At 45.3% G+C, this 25,564-nt stretch overlaps 1 protein-coding gene across 2 annotated transcripts in view; it reads left to right on the forward strand.

Moving 5' to 3' along the window:
• The first annotated feature begins 5,991 nt into the window (after positions 1–5,991).
• Positions 5,992–25,564, forward strand: part of ARSF (arylsulfatase F) — a 31,247-nt gene continuing 11,674 nt past the window's right edge. Inside the window, exons 1-6 of one of the 2 annotated variants that reach the window (XM_019823520.3) lie at positions 5,992–6,193; positions 13,983–14,046; positions 15,048–15,197; positions 16,843–16,964; positions 18,459–18,581; positions 21,511–21,934. In XM_019823520.3, the coding sequence (XP_019679079.3) occupies positions 14,036–14,046; positions 15,048–15,197; positions 16,843–16,964; positions 18,459–18,581; positions 21,511–21,934 (830 nt within the window). In that variant the 5' untranslated portion in view covers positions 5,992–6,193; positions 13,983–14,035. Of the gene's footprint in view, positions 6,194–12,946; positions 13,104–13,982; positions 14,047–15,047; positions 15,198–16,842; positions 16,965–18,458; positions 18,582–21,510; positions 21,935–25,564 lie in introns of those variants that run through there. The other variant, XM_004000249.4, reaches the window with a different exon arrangement.

The raw sequence follows: 25,564 nt of genomic DNA on the forward strand, positions 1-25,564 counted from the left end.
CATGTCCCCAGTAATTAGGATGATATCTTTTTCTTCTGTAGCCTCGTGGTGATTTTCTGGGGCCAGACACACATTCAGTGCTTAAATACATGGTAGTTTCAAAGGCTGCAATGTTCCGCCTCCATGAGGCATCTAAATTAGTCAGACTTGTAGAAACATGGAGCTATAATGGAAGTTGTCAGAGGCTTGGGGAGAAACGCATAGGGAGGTGCTGTTCAACACGTATAAACATTCAGGTTTGCAAGATAAATAAATTCTGTAACATCGTGTCTGTAGTTAACAGTATTATATAGTGCAGGTAAAAACTCAACAGGGTAGATCTACATGATGTGCTCTTACGACCGTAGGAAAATCCTAAATGAAAGAATTTTCAAAACGAAAAATAAAGATGAATCAGCGACTACGTGGTCTGAACTTTCTTGTAAACACAACCACTCATGCTTGCACATCACGGTCACATCAGTGACAGTGAGGCTTGTCTGACATCTAAGGAAGAGCATAACCTTGTGCTTGTTGTAAACTCTATGTCCCAAAGTTTCCAAATTGCTGGGTTCCTCACAGCTTGTGTGTGGGATAGTCTAGAGCGGGAGACAGTTTAACACATGGGTTGGGATCCTCAACATGCATGGGCCAACACTTTTAACTAGCCAGATGGGAACAGGTTGTGGTGAAAGACAGGAGTAGAATGACACATCTTCTGACCCAAGCTTTGTTGGATGCTGTGTTCATGTCGTCAGCATTGATTTGTTTGTCTTCTATGGAACTGAGTCCTTTCCATATTTTTATCAGAGTTTTTTTTTTCTATCTTCTAAACTTTGGTCATTGGGCTTTCTGGTAAACATTGTGTTTGTAATAGCCATTAACTACTTCCATTCCATTGAGAGAGTAACAGAAATCCTATCTTTCATTGATAGAAGAACAGATAAACAAATTGCCTAGGATGGAATAGTACTCAACAGTGAACAAGAAGAGAGCACAGATGTATAACTCCCATAGATGAATTTCAAGCCCAGTATCCTCAAATTAAGGAATAAAGCACCAAAAGAGTATGTACAGTATTATAGTATCTTCTATTTATGTGAAACTGTAGAAAACGGCAATGTAATGTAACGTTGCAGAAAGCAAAATCCATGAATGCCTGGGTCTTGGAATTGGCCGTGGGCAGATAGATTTTCATGGTGGTTCCGTGAGTGTAACATTAACAACATTTTTTTCCTTGTCACGTGTCATTGGTCTTGACATTGAATTAACCTGCGTCCATTTTATATTGTGTAAATGATTACACAATAAGGTTGATAATTTAAAACTGTTCCTTCTAAAATATTTATGAATTGACCCATAAGTTTAAAAAAAATTTTTTTTTTTTATGTTTTATTTATTTCTGAGACAGAGACAGAGCATGAGCGGGGGAGGGACGGAGAGAGATGGAGACACAGAATCCGAAGCAGGCTCCAGGCTCCGAGCTGTCAGCACAGAGCCCGACGCGGGGCTTGAGCTCACAAACTGTGAGATCATGACCTGAGCAGAAGTCGGACGCTCAACCGACTGAGCCACCCAGGTGCCCCGGACCCATAAGTTTTCAGAATAAAACCTGTGTAGGGGCACCTGGGTGGCTGAGTCAGTTAAGCTCGGAGCCTGCTTGGGATTCCCTCTCTCCCTCTCTCTCTGCCGCTCTCCCGCTTCTGTGCCCTCCCCCCACAAATAAATCAATTAAAAAATAAATAAAACCGATGCATCTTTAACGTGCATTTAATTCAGTCTAAATACCTTAGGTTTTGGCACTCATCCTTGACCATGTAACAAATACCTCTGAACAAGCTCCTCTTTACGACGCTGCAATGCACATAGTTCTTTGTTTTCCTCGGATCTATTTCTGTCCTCCTTTTCACCACAGAGTGGTGTTTGTCCCTCTGAGAAACACATTTCATCTTGAAACTCTTCAGTAGATGGCCCACCGAGAGACAGGGACAGAAAGGAGGTCAAAGAGGATCCTCCAACATGAGGATCAAAGAAGAAGCAAACCTCGAAATCCTACAAATACTGGAAGAGAAACGGAAAAGCCGATATGATATATTTCACAATTTAGATGCCCTGGAGGGTGGGGTCACTGTTCCGTTCACCTCGCAGAAACGCCATCAAGCCGCACTTGGAACTTGTGCTTTTTCTTGAGCGTATTTTTCAATGACAAAATGACATAAAAAGAGCCTTTTTTGGGAGGAGGGGGGCAGTGTTCTGTTCTTGTAGGTTCATATGCGCGTATGCAAAGCAAGTGACAGAACACTAATTCTCCAGGATTAGAAAGAACTTTGGGGCTGTAAACGGGAGCTTTGAGGGCTTTGGCCAGTTTTCTGGTTTCTGGGAACAGAGGAGACTGGGTTCCCCAAATCTGGAGGGAAGCGGTCCACCATGAGGGCTCAGCTCGTGTAGCACAGATTCGTGTGTTTTGAATGCGCCGCGTGACCTCCATTTCCACCCGGGGACAATGAGTTTCACGGCGTGTAAGGATTTCCCTGAGCTGACATGGATGTTCTAAAGCCACAGGGGCAAAGCCAGTGTGTGTTTTCCCAGGTCTTTTGTCGGCTCTGTCCCTGTGCCCGCGGGAGAGGTCAGCGGCCATCCTAGTGCTCTATGAATACTGACGTTTAAAGATAACACTGTTATACTCACGTTTTAATCCTTTCCTCCGCAACCAGTCACTGTTCATTCGAGATCCAATCTTGCCCGTGTTTTCTCAAAAAAAGGTACAAATAGGAAACAGCTTCTATTCACTAGTCAGAAAGTCTAAACGGCTTCTTCTCTGTGAAATCTTTTTTTCGGTTTACCAGTATAGCACCTCCACACCATTTTACTGTTTTTAGCTTGAAATTCTTCTGCTGGTTACTTTATCATACTTCTCTACCAGACAAAAGAGTTACAGATGATTTCTATTTTATAAAAAAGTTTTTTTTAATTAGTTTATTTATTTTGAGGGAAACAGAGACAGCCCAAGCAGGGGAGGGGTGGAGAGGGGGGAGAGAGAGACAATCCCAAGGGGCTCCTTGCTGTCAGTGCAGAGCCCATGTGGGGCTCGAACTCATGAAACCCGGAGACCATGACCTGAGCTGAAGTTGGACGCTTAACCGGCTGAGCCACCCAGGCGCCCTTAAAATTAAATTTCTAACACTACTGACGGCTTCCTAAGGTTTTTCAAGAAGCAAAGTCTCTGCTCGAAGCGGGCTCGGGGGTGTGGGCTGGGTCCTTGGAGGATCTGTGATTTGGTTCAGCGTCTTGCCAGCACAGATCAGTTCATACTCGCTTACGATTAAGCAATAACGTCGGGCACCTGGGTGACTCAATGCGCTAAGGAGATTGACCCTTGATCTCAGCTCAGGTCGTGACCCTTGATCTCAGCTCAGATTGTGACCCTTGATCTCAGCTCAGATTGTGATCAGGGTCATGAGGTTGAGCTCTGTGTCAGGTTCCATACTTAAGAGAAATTTTTTTAATTACAAAAAAAACAAATTATGGGGAGCCTGGGTGGCTCAGTCGGTTAAGCATCCAACTTCAGCTCAGGTCATGATCTCCGGGTTTGTGAGTTTGAGCCCCGGGTCGGGCTCTGTGCTGGCAGCTCAGAGCCTGGAGCCTGCTTCGGATTCTGTGTCTCCCTCTCTCTCTGCCCCTCCACCACTCGCACTCTCTCTCAAAAATAAAATAAACATTAAAAAATTAAAAAAAAATTGAATGATGATTTAAATTACATGTTTTTGTCATGAAAATCCATTTTGCCCCCAAAGACAACGTTTCATGTTTCAGACATCTAATTCGTAGGAAAATAAAAATGTGAACCCGATGCTTAGGCTTTTCAAAGTCCATGTATTTTGAGGTCCGGTTGTGACATCCACTTTTGAGTACACATAGAATAAATAAAAAATAAGTAATAAATAAATATAATACAGTAATAATAAATGTTTACAAAAAAATATATTATATGATATCTACAAAATAATATAATATATTTTATTTTATATATAAATATGTATAAATTCATATATAAAATATAAACATTTATTTTAGATATTATACATAATATGTATAATTTATTTTAAATAATAATTTATATAAATTATACATTTTATATATGCAAATGTATAAATGTTATAAACATGTATTTTATAATTACATACAATTTATATATAAGATATTGTAATATTACTATATATAAAATATATAATTTACATTACATTTATTATTATGTTATAATATATTATATAATAGTGTACTATAATATAATACAATACAATACACTATAATAAAGTATAGTATAATATAACATTGTATAGTATAGTATAACATAATATAGCATAATATAATGGAGTATAATATAATGTAATATAATATAGTATAATATAATACAATACAATTCAATATAGTATAGTATAATATAACAGCATAATATATTATAATATAGTACAATGCAATGTAGAATAGTATAATATAATACAATGTATTATATTATAAATAGTATATATAGTATAACATAATATAGTATAATATCATGGAGTATAGAATAGCATAATATAGTTTAGTATAGTACAGTATAGCATAGTATAACATAATATAGTATAATATAATGGAGTATACTATACTAAAATACATATTATATTATATATATTATTATATATGATAATATATAGTATTCTATAATACATATATACTATATAGTATAATATATTATAGTATAATATAACCTAGGGTTTCAAAAAAGGTTAAAGAGAAAGAAAGAAACTTTGGACGGAATGAGTGATTTGACTAATCCAAATATAACATAATAAAATGTAATATAATATAATATAATATAATATAATATAATATAATGGAATATACCATACTATACTATGGTATAGTATAATATACCATAGTACAGTATAGTGTAAGATAATATAGTATAATATAGCATATATAAAGAATATATGTATATATTCGTTAAATATAGCCCTAAATGTCCCACTCAAGACTCCAGTGTAATTTTCCTCACTTGTCGACACATATTTATGGAGCTTTGCCATTCAAAGAAAACAGGTCAGAATCACAACCTACTGTAGAAAAACGCTCTAAGGAGTAACAACAAAACAAAAGCACACATTCTTAGAAACAAACCAAGCCATTGGGGCGCCTGGGTGGCGCAGTTGGTTGAGCGTCCGACTTCAGCCAGGTCACGATCTCGCGGTCCGTGAGTTCGAGCCCCGCGTCAGGCTCTGGGCTGACAGCTCAGAGCCTGGAGCCTGTTTCCGATTCTGTGTCTCCCTCTCTCTCTCTGCCCCTCCCCCATTCATGCTCTGTCTCTCTCTGTCCCAAAAATAAATAAACGTTGAAAAAAAGAAAAAAAAAAAAAAAAAAGAAACAAACCAAGCCAGGGAACCCAGGTCCTGAATGAGAGCTGTGTTTGTGTTCTGCATACCTGTGTTTCCTTCCTACCCCCGCCTCATACTAAAGATAATTTAGAATCATTTTTTTTTTAATGCGTAGGAAGAACTCCAAGAATATTTTCAGGGATCCTTTTTGAGAGACAGAACAGGAGCAGGGGAGAGGCAGAGAGAGAGAGAGAGACAGAATCCAAAGCGGGCTCCAGGCTGCGAGCTGTCAGCACAGAGCCTGATGCAGGGGTTGAACTCACGAACGCTGAGATCATGACCAGAGAGCCGAAGTCAGATGCTTAACCGACGGAGCCACCCAGGCGCCCCTCAATCGGTTGTTGATTTAAAGCGAAAAACACAAAAGGACGACCGTGTGTGAGAAAGGCTTGAAGGCGAGCTGCCCTAGTTAAGAAGCGCTTGCCTGAAACTCGGCAAATCCTTGCCCAAGGGTGAGGCGGCTGCCAGAACTTGCTCTCCCCGAAATGGTGTGGGGCTATGTGGTGTCAGGAGATCAGCTGTGACTTAGATCCCAGGGGAGGGTGCATGGGTGAGGCCCCCTTGGGTGGCTCTTTCACGACAACTTCTGAGCTGTCAGCTGATGAGCACGGGAATGTACGTCCTTACCAGCAGGACAGCGAAAGGTCATTTCCGCAGCAAAAACGGACATTCAGCGGTTCCAGAAACGACCGTGAGCCCTCAGCCACGGATTTGGGTGCCTCTAATGAGCCGTGGACTGCATTACTGCCCAAACTGCCTTACGTGTGAGACTATCTCCTGCCCACGTCCGGACCCTGACGCATGTGAGTACCTGTGCCCTGGCTGTAGGAATTCTGACTTCCTCAACTAAGACCAGAGAAACCTTCCTGGGCGACTGAGGGCGGTCCCTGCCTGCCTTCCGTGCTCTGCGAAGCACATGCCGGCAGTCGATGGCCCTTTGGCCACCTCTCACGCCATTGTAGTCTCTGCGAACGCTTTCCGTCTTCTGTCTGGCTAAGTGTTTCTCGACAGGCATAAGTCTGAATCTTACAGCACCCTTGGGGTGGGTGGTGATTCATGCTGAGCCTGTGGTACCCGTCTTGTGCATCACATGTATTGCCCCTCTCTGTCATCGTAAAAACAAAATAAGAAAGACGTAGGAAGGAGAATGGAGTGGGAAGCTGGTAAAATTCGAGATTTGTATGTATTCTTTGCTGGCTCTCCCAGAAACGACACGCCCGCCCCCCTCACTTCACAGTTGTGGGATCTTTGCCTCTGCCTGCACAGGTACGGCTGGGTCAGCACGATGCCAGCCGCCCAGCGTGTCCCAGTGATCGTCCTTCTCCGAGTCTGTGACTCGCCTAGGTGTCCGCGGGGGCAGGGGCTGAGCCTGCTGGGTTGAACCACATGACATTGTCACGGCGTGGCAGCTTATGACCTACACGCACAGTGGTTTGATAGGATTCAACCCGGTATTGATTCAGGGCTCGAGAGACATGCCGGGGGGGAAGAAAGCTTGAGACCCGATCCCGACCGTGTTGTCAGGATATCTGAGCAACCGGGACGGGTGAGACAGACACCTGTCGTAAGAAAAGGAACTACAGAGGAACCCACTGCAGTCCAAAACGAGAAATTGCACGCCTAACTTCGCACCCCGCCCCGTGGTTTACATGCAAAAATCTTCTTCCAGAAAATTCCGGAAACCCCTCGGGACTCAGAGCCTCTGACACGCGTGCCTTGAACCCACCCATGGCTTTCAACAAATGGGAAGGTTACTGACAGTAGCTGGACAGAACTCTGGACACGTCAGAGTGTCTCTGCGGCCACAGAGAACCCCCGTCAGGCTTTCAGGGAGCAGTGATGTTTTGCACTAGGAAGCTCTGAGGTCCCGGTCTGATTTGCCTGCATACCTGGTCTTAGCAGGCTGATGGCTGGTCTGAAACTAAAAAAAAAAACCAAAGTTCGAACATGTGGCGCAAGAAAAGAGATGCGTGGTGTGCGGGTCGGGCTCTGGAGCCCGCTTCGCATTCTGTGGCTCCCTCTCTCTCTGCCCCTCCTCTGCTCGCTCTCTCTTTCAAAAATAAATAAACATTAAAAAAAACTGCCTTGAAATAAGGTGGGTCTGATGCCGTAACAGTGTGCAGAGCAAACCGTAACCTGCGAATGCTTCTGAACCAGAGGAAGAGAAATTTGAGAAGAACCAACAACGATCAGCCAGCCAACTATGTTTCCCCAAATGCCGTAGAGGGGATCAGATAACCTCCCAGCTGCGTCTGCCCTACAAAAGCGTTTCCCGAGCTCCTGTCCCTACAGCACTCGGGACCACGTTAGGTTTGGTGATCCCTGCTGGACAGCCTTGTTTGCTCGCGTGAACTGCAACATTTTTTTTTTTTTTTTTTTTTTTTTTAAATTTTTTTTTTTTTTTTTCAACTTTTATTTATTTTTGGGACAGAGAGAGAGAGAGCATGAATGGGGGAGGGGCAGAGAGAGAGGGAGACACAGAATCGGAAGCAGGCTCCAGGCTCCGAGCCATCAGCCCAGAGCCTGACGCGGGGCTCGAACTCACAGACCGCGAGATCGTGACCTGGCTGAAGTCGGACGCTCAACCGACTGCGCCACCCAGGCGCCCCTGAACTGCAACATTTTAATGGGACTCTGTTTTCTTGTAAATACACAGGGGAGTCAAGTGAGTCAAGGCATAAAACAGGACCTGGCTTCACGGTTCCGTCTTGAAGTGGTGAGCTGGGAACCTGGGCTTGGTGAAGGTCCTCCGGGTGCTATGACTGCAGAAGGCAGGTGGCAAAGCCTTTCCTGACTGTCACGCACCTGACATTCGAATGGGGCGCAACGGGTCATCAGAAGTGGCTTCCCAGAGTAGGGTTTGCCAGGCAGGGGTGCGTGCAGTGAGCCAATGAGAGAAGAGACCTTCTGGAGGTGATAGGACAGTGAATCACAGCCTGTGGATAGACAGGAGGGACGTCCTGGGGTGGCCATCAGAGACGAGCTAGGTGAACAGGAGGTGTGTGTCTGTGTGTGTGTGTGTGTGTGTGTGTGTGCGTGCGTGTATGTGTGTGTTGAGGTTGAGGGTTGAGGGCGTCTTGTGGGTTGAATGGTGTCCCTCATGCCTGAATCACATGCTGAAGCCCTAATTGCCCAGAACCTTGGATAAGAACGTGACCTTCTTTGGAACAAATGTTGGTGCAGGTATCATCAGCTCTGTTAAGGTGAGGTCATCCTGGACCCAGCTGGGACATGACCCCCATATGCCTGGTGCCCGTATAAACACGGAGAAATTCAGACATAGACAGACACGTGGGAAGAAGGCCGTGTAGACATGGAGGCAGAGGTGGGACACGCCAAGGGACGCCCAGGATCGCCCGCAGGCCCCAGAAGCTGGGACACAGACACAGAACAGCCTGTCCCCCGGAGCCTCCGGGGGGAACCAGCCCTCTGCCCCACCTGGATCTCAGACTTCTGGTCTCCAGAACAGGAACAGAATGAATGTGTGTTGTTCTTAGCCACCAAGTTTGTGGTTAGTTGTTGCAGGAGCCCCAGGAAAGTTGCACACTGCCTGTGTCTATATCTGTGAGCTTCCAGACTTGTGGGTCCACTGCTCCCTAATAAGACCAAAGCATATTTCAATTAAATGTCCCCTCGATTTGTTTATTCTCTACACTTGAAGCTGAAAACAAGCAGACGAATGACCAGGATGTGTCCCTTCTGATCATTTTGTTGGCGTATTCTGAATTTTTAGAAGGACGTCTGTGTTTTGGAATCTTTTCCAGGGTCAAGTTACTTTCCTTGTATCTAAGCTTTGGGCGTCTCTTTTTTGGTGGGATTACTGGGTGCGGGCAAGGGGAACGGTTTAGGTGTCTTTGGGGTGTGTTGGACCAGATCGGGTCTGCCTTGTTAGAGGCGTGGAGAGGGGTTGGATTCTTGGAAAGTGAGGACCCTGTTGGGCTGTTCCCCCGAGGGGTTTGGATGCCTCCTGAGCGTGTGGACCATCCCGCTGTCCTGCCTCACAGCCTCCTCCCCGCGGGACGTACACGTGTCCCATTGGAGGGGACGGGAGCTGTGAGGGAATTCGCCATCCAAACCATTGACTGTGCCTTCCACGTGTTGTTTCTTTTATAAACAACAATAAGACCTCATCCTTTCCTTCTTGTGGTTCTTATGTTCATTGGGCAGAACTCCCAACACCAGAGTGTGGTATCAGAGGCACACAGAGACACAACGCTCATGTGCACCACAAAGGGACACACGAAAACACATCCATGCCCACACACATATGCACACACATATGCACTCACACACCCAGGTATCCGGAAGCATAGATACATCCTTATACACACACACATGGTCCCTTTTTAAAAAAAAAATTTTTTTTTTCAACGTTTATTTATTTTTGGGACAGAGAGAGACAGAGCATGAATGGGGGAGGGGCAGAGAGAGAGGGAGACACAGAATCGGAAACAGGCTCCAGGCTCTGAGCCATCAGCCCAGAGCCCGACGCGGGGCTCGAACTCACAGACCACGAGATCGTGACCTGGCTGAAGTCGGACGCTTAACCGACTGAGCCACCCAGGCGCCCCTACTGAGACATTTTTTCAAGAATGCTCCACGCTGGTCACGGACCTTGAAGTCATGACTCTGAGGTCAAGATCTGCGCTGAGATCAAGAGTCGGATGCTTAACCGACTGAGCTATCCAGGTGCCCCAAGGGACTTGTTTTTTTTTTTAGTGGTGGATGTTTATGAGTTGTGTCAAGTGGTCTGATGATGACTTTGACCGCTGAGGTCAGGTATTACATTAACGAGTTTCACACTGGTGATCTGCGAAGCCTTCAAATTGATCTGCTCTCAGAGCCGTAGCTCACTGTCTATGGGGTTGCTTGGCATGGGATTAGATTTGGATTCCAGATAAGCAACACGTCCTTTTCCCCATGTGAGCTTACCCATGCAGTGTCTGGGACATGTTGCACGAAAATGAACATGGCTCGTTTCGTGGACATTCACAGCGGGCTGGGCATCTACTTGCTAAATCCGCAATCCTATGAGCTTGGGATTTCACCCCGTGTGTTATAGAGCAATCCGTTTAGTGTCTCCCCCCCCACCCCCGAGAGCCTGCGTGGACGGGGCTGACGTCAAGGGTAGTGGCTGCGGGACGCACGCCTCTGTGTGCCGTGCTAACACGGGCGTGTTGTTCTCCAAGTCTATCCCGGGAGGAGACTTCTTTGCCCCAGCTGGCTGTCGGGTCCCGAAGCCAGGACTCAGCCTCACAAATATCGCTGCCGTGGCCCACGGTGCTTCAGCCTGTCCGCGGGGTCCCTTGTGCCACTGGGGAGGAATCGAACACACTTCTCCAGGACCACTAGAGACGCAAATGGTTTCCTACAGTGGCTTTGAGGGAGCCAGCCGATGTATCTGCATTGTCACATTTTCTTTATGATTGATGTTGGCTGCTTTTCAAACGTGTTTCTTCCAAACACAGCAAGTTGCTTCTTTATCTGGGGCGTAAATCACGGAGCAGGTGTCCTTTGGGGTGTGCCAGGATCCAAGTGCTGGGTGGCGATGGCTAAGTTCCCAGCGTTTTTACGATTTCTAATTTATGATTTTCTCCTGTCCTGTGTGCATTTCTCCGAGCAAGCCCGCACCTTCTCACCTGCCTGAAAGGCACCTTCAGTCCAAGACTTACCTTTCCAAGATCCCTCCAACTCCTCAGCATCCCGGGTAGAATTCCTTCCATGTTCTCATCTGTGTCCTCATTTCAACCGAGGATGCATTCAGCTGTTCCTGTGTGATCTTTTATCCCACCTTGTCACTTCTACGTTTCCCTCCTGTTCTGGAATTCAAGAGTCTCTGTTGAGCAACAAGGCATGCCACTCAGCTTTATAATGCCGATGTGTACCGTAGATATCAAATGCTTCGCTGGCATCTGCTAAAATTTCATCGCACGAATGTAGTTTTGCTCAAAGGTGCAACCACTAGGTCTCCAACATCGGTGGGGGGAGTCTCGTTACTTTCCATACAGGGTTATTCTGAGTGTGTTGTTTATTGCAAACATGATGTGCGTGTTAAGGCTTCCCTGAAACTGGATATTGATAGGCAACGTTGTTATGTCAGAAAGGCAGAGGAGGGTTTGTGCTTGTTTGCTTGGTTTGGCCCAGACTATGGTCCACATCAGAGAGGAGCGGAACTCTTGTGTTCTCATGGACTTTGCTCGCCTCACTAATTAATCATCGGTTATCTGGCTGACGCATGTTTCATGTCTAGATCTGGTTATGCGTCACTTGGGATGGTTTGCGGAAACTTCCCCACCTGATCGTCTTGAAGCATGATGATGCTGACCCCTTTTTAGGGAGACACCCCAAATTATCAAGGGACGTGGGCAGGGACACTACACCCAACAGGATCATGAATGGTTGCCTCTACTCAACATCATGTTCAAGTGTCCTGTTAGGGCTTATATCTTAAGATTCATGTATGTCTCAAGAGGGACTCGGGAGGCTCAGTCAGTTAAGTATCTCAGTTCCGCTCGGGTCATGATCTTGCGTTCCAGGAGTTCGAGCCCCACATCAGGCTTTGTGCTGACAGCTCAGAGCCTGGAGCTGCCTCTCCACTGCTCACGTTCTGTCTCTCTTTATCTTTCAAAATTGAATAAACATTAAGAAAAGATTCATGTATGTGTCTCAAGGATAGTAGCCAAGTGCCACATGGTATATTGGTATGCCCTCTGTGGTACGCATTCTGGAGAATGGGTTCAGAACTTCTGAACACATGATTTTTGGTCTTTTTAGACAATTCCAATGCAGAGTTCCCCAGGGAACAAAGGCGCCCTGGGGATAATCTGCATGTTGGGTCTGACGGTCCAGGATCTGGTATCTACAGTTGATGGAGTCACGCGGTAGCACCTTGAATAAAATATCCCATCTGAAACACACACACACACACACACACACACACACACACGCACTATGTTCTGGTCAAACAGGGCTCTATGATGACAATCTGTGTAGCTAATCCCCAGGCAAACTGCTCTGGTTTGTTTAACTGGGTGTTCATGATGTTTTCTTCAGGGGTAGGATGACAATGCCTTGGTTCTTACACACCCAGATCTGTCCATCATGTGGAAGAGTGGCTGTTTCACTCTGCTTCAGTTAGTGCGTAATGGCGATGTTGACAAATAGTAGGTCCACGAGCCCCCAGATTACTCCCCAAACTTTACCTTGCCAAACAGAATTCAGAAATAAGCCTGGGGGTCAGGGAGACGTATTTTCTCTCCGTTAGTTGGGTTCACAGATCGCCCCGAGGCAATGCCAGAGTTCCTGAAGTCATCAGAATCCAACGGACAGGATCAAACAATGACTCTTCTGGAGGAGGGCTGGCCTTTTTCGTCTTGATGAATCATTTTGGTGCTAGTCACAGATAAGAACACTCAGTTACTTCAAGGAAGGCTGCAAGTGTTTCACTGACTGTAATTTCCCCCCTCCCTTCCCTGGACTTGTATCAGGAGATGCAAATCAGGGAGGCAAATCAGGTTGCCTCATTTGTGTCTCACAAATCTGAACCACCTGGGTGGGCAGAGCGTGGACCGGCCTCCCCATCACAGGGACAGGTGGTAAGAGGAGGCTGACGTTCAGCTAAAGACTCCAGGCGGCTGCTGAGGAGAACCAAGTGTTCTTCAAGACCTCCTTCTTGTTTTGTCCCAGACATCAGGTAGACCACACTGTGGACCGGTGAGTCAAGGAAGCTTTGTGAGGCTGCACGTGGGGGACACTTCTCACTTCTCGCTTAGTTTCTGTCATCATGGGCAGAGGTGGGATTTTGGACACCCCTTTGGCTGACTCTCCTCTAGAACCCAATGGACCAGCTTAGGCATTGAAAGGTTGATTCCAAACCAGTGTTTGTTTGAGTCACCTTCTCTCCGTTCTCCCTGCTTCCTTTCCATTTCTTAGCCAAGGGCTCGTTCTCTGTGGTCTCTGGTGGCATCTCGCTAGGGGCAAGACAGATTGATAAAGGAGGTGGTTCTTATTATGTTCTCCATATTATTTTAAGTACAAATTGGAGTAATAGCTTGCATATGGGAGATGGGTATCTGTTTTCTTTCACTGCAATATATTTCGCTGTTGTATCATGTGCTTAATATAGCTCCCACCCTCTTTATATGCAAGGATTAGCTATCCATAGGTTACCGTAGAGTCATATGAATTTGTGCTGACACAAAACCAAAGTAGTAGCTTCACTGAAGTAATTACCTCTCTTCAGGGGACCCAAATTCATCCCACCTAGATGTTCTGAGCATAAGCCCTTGTGTTCAGCTGCTCCTCAAGACTCTACTGCCATCCAGACGTGTTTTAGTAAAGCTTTAGAGACTAAGCCAATTGTCTCAAGAGGCAGAAAGGAGGTAGACCCGGGACTTGGCACCTAAGGAGGAGCTCCTTAAAAATAAACTATGAGCAGTAGGTCATTAACGGTGGAAAGGTCATATCTTGATAGATTTGGAAAACCAGTTTGAAATGTTGGAAGTGGAAATAATGGCTTTGTAATCTCATGAGGGTTTCATAATGGGGACTCATGTAATGAGTGTGGCAATAACACATGTTTATGTTTTTCAGCACATTTTTCCTCTGGCCAAAGAAAATAATAGGAAGCCACTCGGCACTGTATCATGAAGCTCAGGTGAGGCAAGTTGCTGTTGTGCAAGTGTGTTGAATCTAATGGACACTCTGGGGACATCTGTGGATTCCCGAGATTTATAGGTTCTATTATTTTTAGGTGACAGCCGTTCCTGGGTAGGGTTGGCCATAGATGTCTACACTGATGTTCTGGATTCAGTAAGTCTAAGACAAAATAGGTGAAATGATGTCAAAACAGGATGCGAGAAAAGCAACTCAATATGGCTAGTGTTGTTTCCAAATGTTTATACAAAGGTTCTGGGAGCAGAGGAAGGTTAATGACCCTTTGTCTCCTCCCTCCCAGAGGAAATCTTTGAGGTGGGTCTTCAGACATGAATAAAAACCAGACGGAGATGATACAACTAATAGTTCAAACACCCAATATTCATTACCTGCTAACTGAGTAGGGACCTGGTGGGAAGAGTATTATATATTTCTCCGGGAAAACGGGGATTTTGTTGGGGACTGAGCAAAATTGTGAAGCAGACTAAACTCGTCTTTGGATTCCAGGGTGCTCCTTTTCCACCATTCAGGTCTTCAACCATGTTCTCCCTTCTCCTTTGCCCTGGGGTTGGTTTCTCTTTGTTTGGCTTGCTGTTTTCCTTCCCTCCAACCAAATGTCCGTTCAGCAAAACTCTGTGCCCACCCGCGTTTGAATTCCAGTGCAAAGGAAAGTCGGCGGGCTCCTTCTTCCAGGGTTGTGATCTCAGGAGTTTTACTGCCCCTGACATAAGCAATGCTTTGTCTTCAAGTAAATGATTTCAGACTTCATGTCCTGGAGGAGCATTTTGTGTGTGTGAGCAGGAAACCCAGGGGAGCCTCTCTTTGCGCGTTGCGGGCCCCATTTGACAGTGGCAGTCAATGCTTGGGAGGAGACATTCTCGAGGCTCGCCTGTTCCTCGGGAGATTGCCTGGTCTCCCGTGAGCCCTGCTGCATTCACGGGGGCGCGGTAATGGGAAGGAGCTCTTGAAGCCATCCTTGTAAAATCCACTGTCCCTTCTCAGGATCCTCGCCATCGCTCTGTCTTGGACGTGTTTACTCCTAAGCCCACGTGGGGCCCAGGAGGTGCATGAGGACAAGCCGAATATTGTCCTGATGATAGTGGACGATCTTGGGATCGGTGACTTGGGCTGCTTTGGCAATGACACGATGAGGTATGGCTTCGAGTTATTTCACTTGTGCTATTTCACTTGTTGTCTAGGCTTGGGAGGTTGATAACGCTTTATGACTACATCATGTGGAAAACCAAACTCATGGGATGGAATTTGCCTTTAAAAGAAGCCAATAACATTAAAATCAGGACCGTCTGGACTTGAATCTTGATTCTGCACTTACTGGTTCTGAAAACTGGCACAAGTCACTTGACTTCTGTGTGTCTTTCTTATCTTTCTTTCCGTCAAGCGTGCAGGTGAGCAGTGTACAGGTGTGGGCTCACATATGCAAGGCATTTAGAGTAGTTACCTACCATGTCATGAGCCCTCTGCGATATGCACTTTTATGATGAGCGACGATTTTGACGCATACTTTTTCTCGGCGGGACTGGACATTGCCCTCTTCCTAGTTCTGGAAGCCAACAGACCTTTTACGGTGAGGTGCTTGTATTGTAAGAATGGGCATTCTGAAGGAAAAAAAATGTACATGAAATAGACTCAGAGCTTTGTGGTAGGCAACAAAACAAAACACGTAGGCTTAGGAGTGCATCAGGGCAAGACGTGTGAAGTCTATACGTGGAATTCAACAATTCCACGTTGTCCCATCTTCTCTCTTATGAAGAAAGCCAGGTCTCATTACATTTTATTGGCTTCCAGCCAGGGGGCTGTCTCTCTTCTGTACAGTCTGTCTGATTTTCTGCAACCTCCACACACCTTTCTAGGGAATCATGAGGCAGAGGTTGCAAACTTTGTCTGGAGCAAAGACGTCTGTCTATAGAACCTGTGCATTGAACTTGTCGTTGGGTCTATTAGTAGCTAGGCATAACTAAGGTCTGTAAGTCATTAGCCTTAATTCATCAGCCCATAAACACAGACTTTTTTTTTTACATATATTTTATTTTAAAGAAATTTTAATGTTTATTTATTTTTAAATTTTTTTTTCAACGTTTTTTTATTTATTTTTGGGACAGAGAGAGACAGAGCATGAACGGGGGAGGGGCAGAGAGAGAGGGAGACACAGAATCGGAAACAGGCTCCAGGCTCCGAGCCATCAGCCCAGAGCCCGACGCGGGGCTCGAACTCCCGGACCGCGAGATCGTGACCTGGCTGAAGTCGGACGCTTAACCGACTGCGCCACCCAGGCGCCCCAATGTTTATTTATTTTTGAGAGAGAGAGAGAGAGAGAGAGAGAGAGAGGCAGAGAGAGACACAGAATCCAAAGCCAGCTCCAGGCTCTGAGCTGTCAGCAGAGGCTCCGATGCAGGGCTTGAACCCATGAACCTGTGAGATCATGACCTGAGCTGAAGTCAGATGCTCAACTGACTGAGCCACCCGGGCGCCCCAATTTTGCATATATCTTAAAAGGCAGAGCCATTAAATGTACTCATTGAATATATGCAGTAGATACCACATTGCAGAACCAAATTATATCGACTGTGCAATACACAGCCACTGCCTAAAACCTCAGCTGTATTTTCTCCACGATGCGGGCAGAAACCAGGAAATTAGGCGCTGTGTGCAGTTACTTTTTCTCTGATTCTGAGCTCAGGGAATCACAGCAAACAGAGCTGTTGGTTTCTGTCTCTCTCTCTCTCTCTCTCTGTCCCCTCTTGTCCCCTCTGCAATTCCCCTCTGTCTCTCTTTCCAGGACTCCTAACATCGACCGCTTAGCAAGGGAAGGCGTACAACTGAAACACCACATCTCCGCAGCGTCAATGTGCACCCCAAGCCGGGCCGCCTTCCTCACGGGAAGATACCCCATCCGATCAGGTGTGTAGATGGACGCACCTCTGCTACTCTCTGTGAACATGTTAAGCCACGAGGAAGTGAGTAGGCGACTAGGTCGTTTCGAAAAGTTTGCCCCAAAAAGGGCAGACACACGTCCATGCACACACAGCTGCGGACGTCTGTGTGGAAAGCGCTGCTCTCCTAGTCAACTCAAGCCCACCCTGCGTGGCTGAGTTATGTCTATTCACCTAGAGTTGAATGTTTCTCCTCGGTGGCCTGCAATCGGGCGTAGGCAGCACTTTCCATCCCAGGGCAAGAACGAGAAGGTGTCTCAGAAGGACTTAACGTGCAGAACACGCCTACGCTAATCCGGGCTGTCATGAGGATGTCCTAGCACAATGTCTCAAACGTTCAGCACCCATTTCAACCATTGTATGGATGCAATAGGCTTTGCTTATCTGTCCCTTGATTGACTAACCATTGGATTGTTTCTGGCTTTAGGCTCTTACGAAAAGTTCTGTTGTGTACTTGCCCAGACACATGTTTGACTCATTTTCAGATCTTTTGAGGTTGATGATATCTGGCTTAGCGGGTGCTAGGGCGCATCAGGTCCAGTGAACGTTAAACTCTTTATTCTTTTTTTCTTCTTGTAGTAAACTTCTATGTGATTTGACTCTCTTTTTTCTTCTGTGCTGCTCACTTTATGTAAATTCGGAGAAGTTCAAAACCTAGATGTCCACTTGTCCCGGATGCCCCAGTGTCAGGTTTTTCACAGACATTTGGCTTATTCGTCTTTTCTACAAATACTAAAACTTATTATCAGAGGGGCGCCTGGGTGGCGCAGTCGGTTAAGCGTCCGACTTCAGCCAGGTCACGATCTCGCGGTCCGTGAGTTCGAGCCCCACGTCGGGCTCTGGGCTGATGGCTCGGAACCTGGAGCCTGTTTCCGATTCTGTGTCTCCCTCTCTCTCTGCCCCTCCCCCGTTCATGCTCTGTCTCTCTCTGTCCCAAAAATAAATAAATGTTGAAAAAAAAAATTAAAAAAAAAACAAAACTTATTATCAGAAACACACACACACACACACACACACACACACACACACACACATTGTAGGATTTCATGTTTTCGTGATTTCATTTTTTGGCTCTTTTCCCGACACAATGATCCCCCTGCCAAGAGTAGGCCTGTGTTAGTGGTTCAGTCACGCGTGTCTACTGAAATGACACCCTGTCCTGTTGTAAATTCGCAAGAGGCTACGTGTAGAGTGTTATTTGAGTGGTGTGCTTGTGCGTATCTGGTAGTGTCGTGCGTGTGCGTGCAAGCGGGTAAAGGCGTGCGTCATGGGGCCCGGTGTGAGTTCTGTCCGCGGGACGTGATTTTCCTCGCCCACGTGATGGTTTTGTTCATCCTCTTTCGTCATGTGTGCGTCTTCCAGCTCCTGAACTGCCCGTGACTCCCTCTCCTCTCCATCTCACGGGGACTTACTCACTGTGCGTGCCTTCTGCTTTTTGCTTTTCTTTTCCCATCCCGTCTAGGAATGGTTTCTAACAGAGTGAGCCGTGTGATCTCCACGCTCGGAGCTCCTGCTGGACTCCCTCGCAATGAGACAACATTTGCAGCCTTACTGAAGAGGCAAGGGTATAGTACGGCATTGATAGGTAAGAAGCGACCACGGGCATGCCTCGTTTACACAAAGGAACAATCTGTGTCGTTCTATGCTCGATGTGGTTTTCTTGGAAACCCTTTGTTTCCAAAGGAGCATGCATCTTGGCTGTGGCAGAGAAGGCCCTCCGTGTGATATCGACTCTATCGATAGACTTAATCTATCATACGGTCTTTCCCAAGGAAACGTGTTCCCTGTGTCCTCCAGAATTCTTCATCATGCTTTGTTGACCTGGGACCATCTGCCCTAATGCCCCCTGGCCAACACACACACTTCTTCCTAAACGACGCCCGTTCACTCTTTTCAGACAGAATTCAGGCGTGACGGAAGACCGCTTCCCACCAGACCCCCAGTCCTTGCCAGATGGCCACCCCACGTGCTTCTGTATAATCCTGTGTTCTTCGTCTTTGCATAGAACTCTGTACGATACTGTGATTTCTACATTATTCTCTGCAGACTCTGGAATACGTGATCCCATTCACCACACATCACTTGTGAAATGTGACAAGCTCTCTCAAGAACACACAAATAGCTTTACGCATCATTAACTTCTCATAGAGTGTCACCTAATGACTCCGTAAAAACTCTAGGCCCTATAACCATCACCCAAATAGAAAAAAAATATCTAAAAACTGACTTTTGAGAAATGTCAACACCCTGTATCTGTCACCCCAATCAAGTGCAGCTACGCCTACTGTCTTTATTTGAGAGCCTGGGTTTCAATTTGCTTGAGAATAACATCCTAGTTTAAAGTTTATTTATTTATTTATTTTGAGAGAGAAAGAGAGAGAGAGAGAGAGTGAGAGAGAGAGAGAGCAGGGGAGAGGGGCAGAGAAAGAGGGAGAGAGAGAGAATCCCAAGTAGGCTCTGTGCTGTCAGTGACGGTAAGATCATGACTTAAGCCAAGAGTTGGACGCTTAACTGACTGAACCACCTGGGTATCTCCAGAATAACATGCTATTTTCTTGTCTTGTCGTGTCTTGTCTTGTCTTCTTATTTATTATTGAGAGACAGAAAGAGACAGAGCATGAGCAGGGGAGAGGCAGAGAAAGGAGGAGACACAGAATCGGAAGCAGGCTCCAGGCTCTGAGGTGTCAGCACAGAGCCCGACGTGGGACTCGAACTCACAAACTGTGAGATCATGACCTGATCCAAAGTCAGACGCTTAACTGACTGAGCCACCCAGGCGCCCCTAACATGCTATTTTAAATTGACTTTTGTAACCAACTTGACATTGATCAGAGAAAACAGTCTTCATGGAGGTGCAGGACAAAAAAGCCTGGGCCAGTAGTCCTGGTTCTCATGTGCTTAGTCCCTCAGGTGCTCTGAGATGTGAATCTGTGCATCCTTCATGAGGCCCTAACTCCATGGGGGGAACCATTAACGGTTTAGTGGATGCACATGATCAGATTCTGTTATAGTCCTCATGTTAACAGGACAAACATGGATCTTTCTGTTACCATTGAAAACGTGTGGCAGGTTTTATCAAATAAAGTTCAGTGAAGTTTAGTGGGAGACTCTGGGATTTCCAGCCAGCCATCTATCCAACCATCTATTCATGCATGCCTGGTCCATTCTCCATCATTTATCTACAACTACTAACTATCTGTCATCTATCTATCTATCTATCTATCTATCTATCATTCTATCTATCTATCCAACTATCTATTCTCTATATCTATCTGTTACCTATGTGTCCATCCATCCACCCACCCACACATCCACTCATCTATCATCTATCTATCTATCCACCTATGTATGCATATATACATTACCCATCTGTTTGCCATGATTTTATTTGTATTTATCATTATCTATGTACTATCTCCACCCACCCACCATCTATTCATCATGTATCATTTATCTTACCTCTATCATTTATATTTATGGCTATAATTTACATCTATCTATCTATCTATCTATTTAATCTATCCATCGTCCAACCATGCATCCATCTATCCATCCATCATATCCATCCATCCATCATATCTATCATCTATCTACCCATCGTATCTATCTATATGTGTATCCATCCATCCATCCATCCATCCATCTATCCATCCATCATATCCATCCATCCATCCATCCATCCATCCATTCATCCATCATATCTATCCATCCATAATATCTATCTATCCATCATATCTATCTATCTATCATCTATCTATCTATCTATCATATCTATCTATCTATCTATCTATCTATCTATCATCTATCTATCTATCTATCCATCCTATCTATCTATCTATCTATCCATCATATCTATCATCTATCTATCTATCTATCTATCTATCTATCCATCATATCTATCTATCTATCATCTATCTATCTATCCATCATATCTATCTATCTATCTATCTATCTATCTATCTATGTATCTATCTATCTACCTTTCGATCTAATCTATCCATTGTCCATCCATCCATCCATTCATCCAACCATCCATCCATCTATCCATCCATCCATCCTTCATATCTATCTATCTATCTATCTATCTATCTATCTATCCATCCATCCATCATATCTATCTATCCATCGTCCGTCCATCCATCCATCCACCCATACATCTATCCATTCATCTGCCACTCATGTATCCATCTATCCATCTTATATCATATGTATCTCATCATCTAATATCTATTTATCTACTTACCTACTCACCTGTCTATCCATCATCTATAGTCTACACTGACTCTCTCATGTCTTCATCTTTGTGGCTACGACTTTTTTCTTCCTGTGAATGAGAAACTGCCCAGTTCACATCCTTGCTGCAAACTCACAAGTGTGTTTTCCTCCCTTTAATTTTCATCCTGTTTGGTCGCTCACAACCAGGTCTTGACACAGATTTTTGTGCAGTAAAGAAGTCACACAGTGTTGGTAGCGTGTGTGCATATTATGCATTATTTGTCTGTTTGTCATTTCAGGCAAATGGCACGAAGGCTTAAACTGTGATTCCCGACATGACCACTGCCATCACCCATATAATTATGGGTTTGATTACTTCTATGGCATGCCATTCACTCTGTTTGAACCTTGCTGGCCGGATCCCTCGCGTGACACGGAATTAGCCATCGGGGGCAAAGTCTGGCTCTGCATTCAGCTGGTCGCCGTTGCTGCACTCACGGCTGCCTTGGGGAAGCTGAGTCGCTTGATCTGTCTTCCCTGGTCCTTCATCTTCTCCATGATTCTTTTTATTTTTTTGCTGGGCTACTTTTGGTTCTCCAGTTACAAATCCCCTCTGTACTGGGATTGCCTCCTCATGCGCGAGCACGAGATCACTGAACAGCCGATGAAGGCAGAGCGCGCTGGCTCCATCATGGTGAGGGAGGCGACTTCATTTATGGAAAGGTAAAGGTCATTTTCTTTCAAAATCCATGTATTTTAATGGATTTAACAATGAGTATTTTAAAGACAGGAGTCTTTTTAAAACATATATATACATATATATATATATTTTTTAACATGAAATTTATTGTCAAGTTGGTTTCCTTACAACACCCAGTGCTCATCCCAACAGGTGCCCCCCTCAATGCCCATCACCCACTTTCCCTCTCCCCCACCCCCCCATCAACCCTCAGTTTGTTCTCAGTCTCTTATGGTTTGGCCCCCTCCCTCTCTAACTTTTTTTTTCTCCTTCCCCTCCCCCATGGTCTTCTGTTAATTTTCTCAGGATCCACATAAGAGTGAAAACATATGGTATCTGTCTTTCTCTGACTGACTTATTTCACTTAGCACAACACTCTCCAGTTGCATCCACATTGCTACAAAAGGCGATATTTCATTTCTCATTGGCACATAGTATTCCATTGTGTATATAAACCACAATTTCTTTATCCATTCATCAGTTGATGGACATTTAGGCTCTTTCCATAATTTGGCTATTGTTGAGAGTGCTGCTATAAACATTGGGGTACAAGTGCCCCTATGCATCAGCTCTCCTGTATTCCTTGGATAAATTCCTAGCAGTGCTATTGCTGGGTCATAGGGTAGATCTGTTTTTAATTTTTTGAGGAACCTCCACACTGTTTAATTTTTTGAGGAACCTGCACAGTTTTCCAGAGTGGCTGCACCAGTTTGCATTCCCACCAACAGTGCAAGAGGGTTCCTGTTTCTCCACATCCTCGCCAGCATCTATAGTCTCCTGATTTCCTCATTTTAGCCCCTGTGACTGGCATGAGGTGATATCTCAGTGTGGTTTTGATTTGTATTTCCCTGATGAGGATTGACATTGAGCATCTTTTCATGTGCCTGTTGGCCATTTGGATAAGACAGGAGTCTTTTAAAAACCATAAGAGAATGAGTGTTTTTTAAAAATAAAAGGTGATGGTTTGAACAATGTTGACTTAAGAAATGGAATATTGCTAGTTAGGGCTAGACAATACAATAGTGCGTGTTTTGGAGTTCACATGGACTCTTCAGGAAGTGCCTGAGGAGGTGGTATCTCATTTGAGTTCCTCTTATTAAAATCACAATATCTCTGTTGGCCTAGAAATTCAGATTTGGTCAGACCAAGCAGGTAGACTCACACTAGACTGAGACTTACAAAACTGGCTTATTAATTTGCAATGCATATTGTTTGTATATTAATGTACAATGGGAAATGTATTTGCCAGGAAACAGATAGTAGAGTAAGTTGGCCATTGCATTTTTTTTTCCTGTTAAGGAAAAAAACTTTTTGAGAGGTTAAAATCAGAGGGCTTATTGCTGCGCATGTGATACATAGGGATTTTATTCAACTTAGGGCAGTGGTGATCGTTAGAAAGTCCTATGCATCCCGAACATAATCACTGGAAAGTTTGCAAGGGAGCCACATTTAGAAACATCTAGCTGATGGATCTTTTTTTAGAAAAAGGCTGTGAACACATTTTTTTGCTCACCTTTTGTCTTTACTGATCACATCCTGGGGTCTGGGCTTCAAGGACAAGTACACATTTAGCGATGACATTAGATGTACAAGCCCATGATAAGAAATAGGGTAATGGGCATTAGTTCCGGGTGCTATCAGTCCAAACTGTAGGAACCTTCCAAGATGTCAGGGAACCATACTTGAGAAAACATGTTAACTAAATCCTGAAAGGTAAGCAAGAACAAGATCAACAAGGGGCCAGGCATTCCCAAATAAAGCTGAAGCAGAAGGAAGATAGGTCCTCGGCTAAGCAGGGACACACAGGACGCAAATGCCACTCTGAGAAACTTCGGCTGCGATGAGATATGGAAACGCAAAGAAAGGGAAAAAAATGAATGAAAAAAGCAGTTGTGCCATGGTGAGTTGGATTAGGCTAGTGTGAAATGGAATCCCCTAGAAACTTCACATCCATCTGGAAGCCCAGATCTGATGTTACTTTGGAATCGGGTCTTTGGAGATGTGATTTGTGAAGATGAGGTCATCACAGGGTAGGGATCTGTAAGCTGGTGTGTTTGACTGCCCTGTAGAGTTGATTGGTGATATGAAGGATCTTGGGCCATGTGTGGCTAGCTTTGCCCTTACCCCATAGGCCAAGAGGACACAAAACAAATTTATACTCTCAGAGAGGAGAGATCAAACCGTCTTTGCCTTGTAGATGCAATGCAATGGCTGGTTTCATCAGGGCAAACGCCTCATTCCCTGGTAACTTCCACATGTGCAGAGGCATAGATGCACAGAGGGACACACTGACAGGTTGCAAGGTGGGTCCGTCACACTGAGAGCTCAAGATGAGCGATTCTGTTCCACTCATGGTGTTGCTTACCATTTACATTAGTACATCAGGAACAAATGCTGGGGTGTGGAAATGGACTTCCGTCACCAAAACCTGTGCTGAGTTTCAGAAGGTCTACACGATCTATCATGGCACCATGTCGAAGGGGAATGGGGACCCGAAGATTCGGAAGCCATTCTGTTGACTAGCGATGCGGCCGTGAACAGGTGGCATAGATTCGAGATTGCTAGAGATCACTTTTATCTGGATTCTCAGTGTGTGAGTTTCCTCTGGCTGCTGGAACACATTTCCGCAAGTGGGGGTGGCTCAGAGCGTCACAGATTTGTTATTCGATGGTTCTGGAGGTCAGGAACCCCAAACTCATCTTATGGCACTGAAATCAAGGCTTTGGGTGGACGAGCTCATTCTGGGAGGCTTTAGGGAAGAGTGTTCTTTGTTCCAGGTTGGAGAGACTGCAGACTTTCCTTGGCTTATAGCTCTCTCCCTGCATCTCTGCTTCTGTTACCTCCTACCCACATCGTGCTTGTCTGATTTTGTCCTTATTGCCTCCCTCTCACAAGGAACCTTGTAATTGCATTGGGTCCACACCCAGATAATCCAGGATTATCCACCCACTGTCTCAGGATCCTGAACCTAATTGCATCTACAGATTCCCTTTGGCCATGCAAGGCGGCATCTGTATAATCTCATTCTTCACTAGCACATATAGCAGCTTCCTTGGGCTCCAAGGACAAAGTACCAGAAACGGAAGGGCTTGAAACAGCAGAAACGTACTCTCTGTGAGCTGTGGACGCTGGAAAAGTCCCAAAGGAAGGTGTCAGCTGGGCTGTGCTCCCTGCGAATGTCGTGAGGGGAGCATCGTTCCTGGAGTCCTCTAGCTTCTGGTGGCTGCTGTCGGTGCTGGGTGTTCCTTGGCGTGTCCCTCCATGACCCCGACCTCTACCTCTGATTTCCCAAAGCCTCCTTCCCCTGTGTGCGTTTCCATATCTGCGAACCATCCGTTTCTTTGAAGGACACCTGTTCTTGCATTCTGGCCCCACCCTACCCCGGGATGACCTCATCTCCACTAATTACATCCCCAAAGACTCCATTGGCAATGCCATGACATTCCGAGCTTCCAGATGGGCATCACTTTTGGAGGGACGCCAGCCATTCTGCCCAGCTCACCACAGTGCAACTTTATGATGATGATGATGATGATTTCATTATTTCCCCTCATGACATGTCGTCAGAGGAGAAATTTCCCAAAGACTGGCATTTGAGTCGTGCACTGCCCTGT

Source organism: Felis catus, chromosome X (genome assembly GCF_018350175.1).
Source record: "Felis catus isolate Fca126 chromosome X, F.catus_Fca126_mat1.0, whole genome shotgun sequence".
Classification (NCBI taxonomy): domain Eukaryota; kingdom Metazoa; phylum Chordata; class Mammalia; order Carnivora; family Felidae; genus Felis; species Felis catus.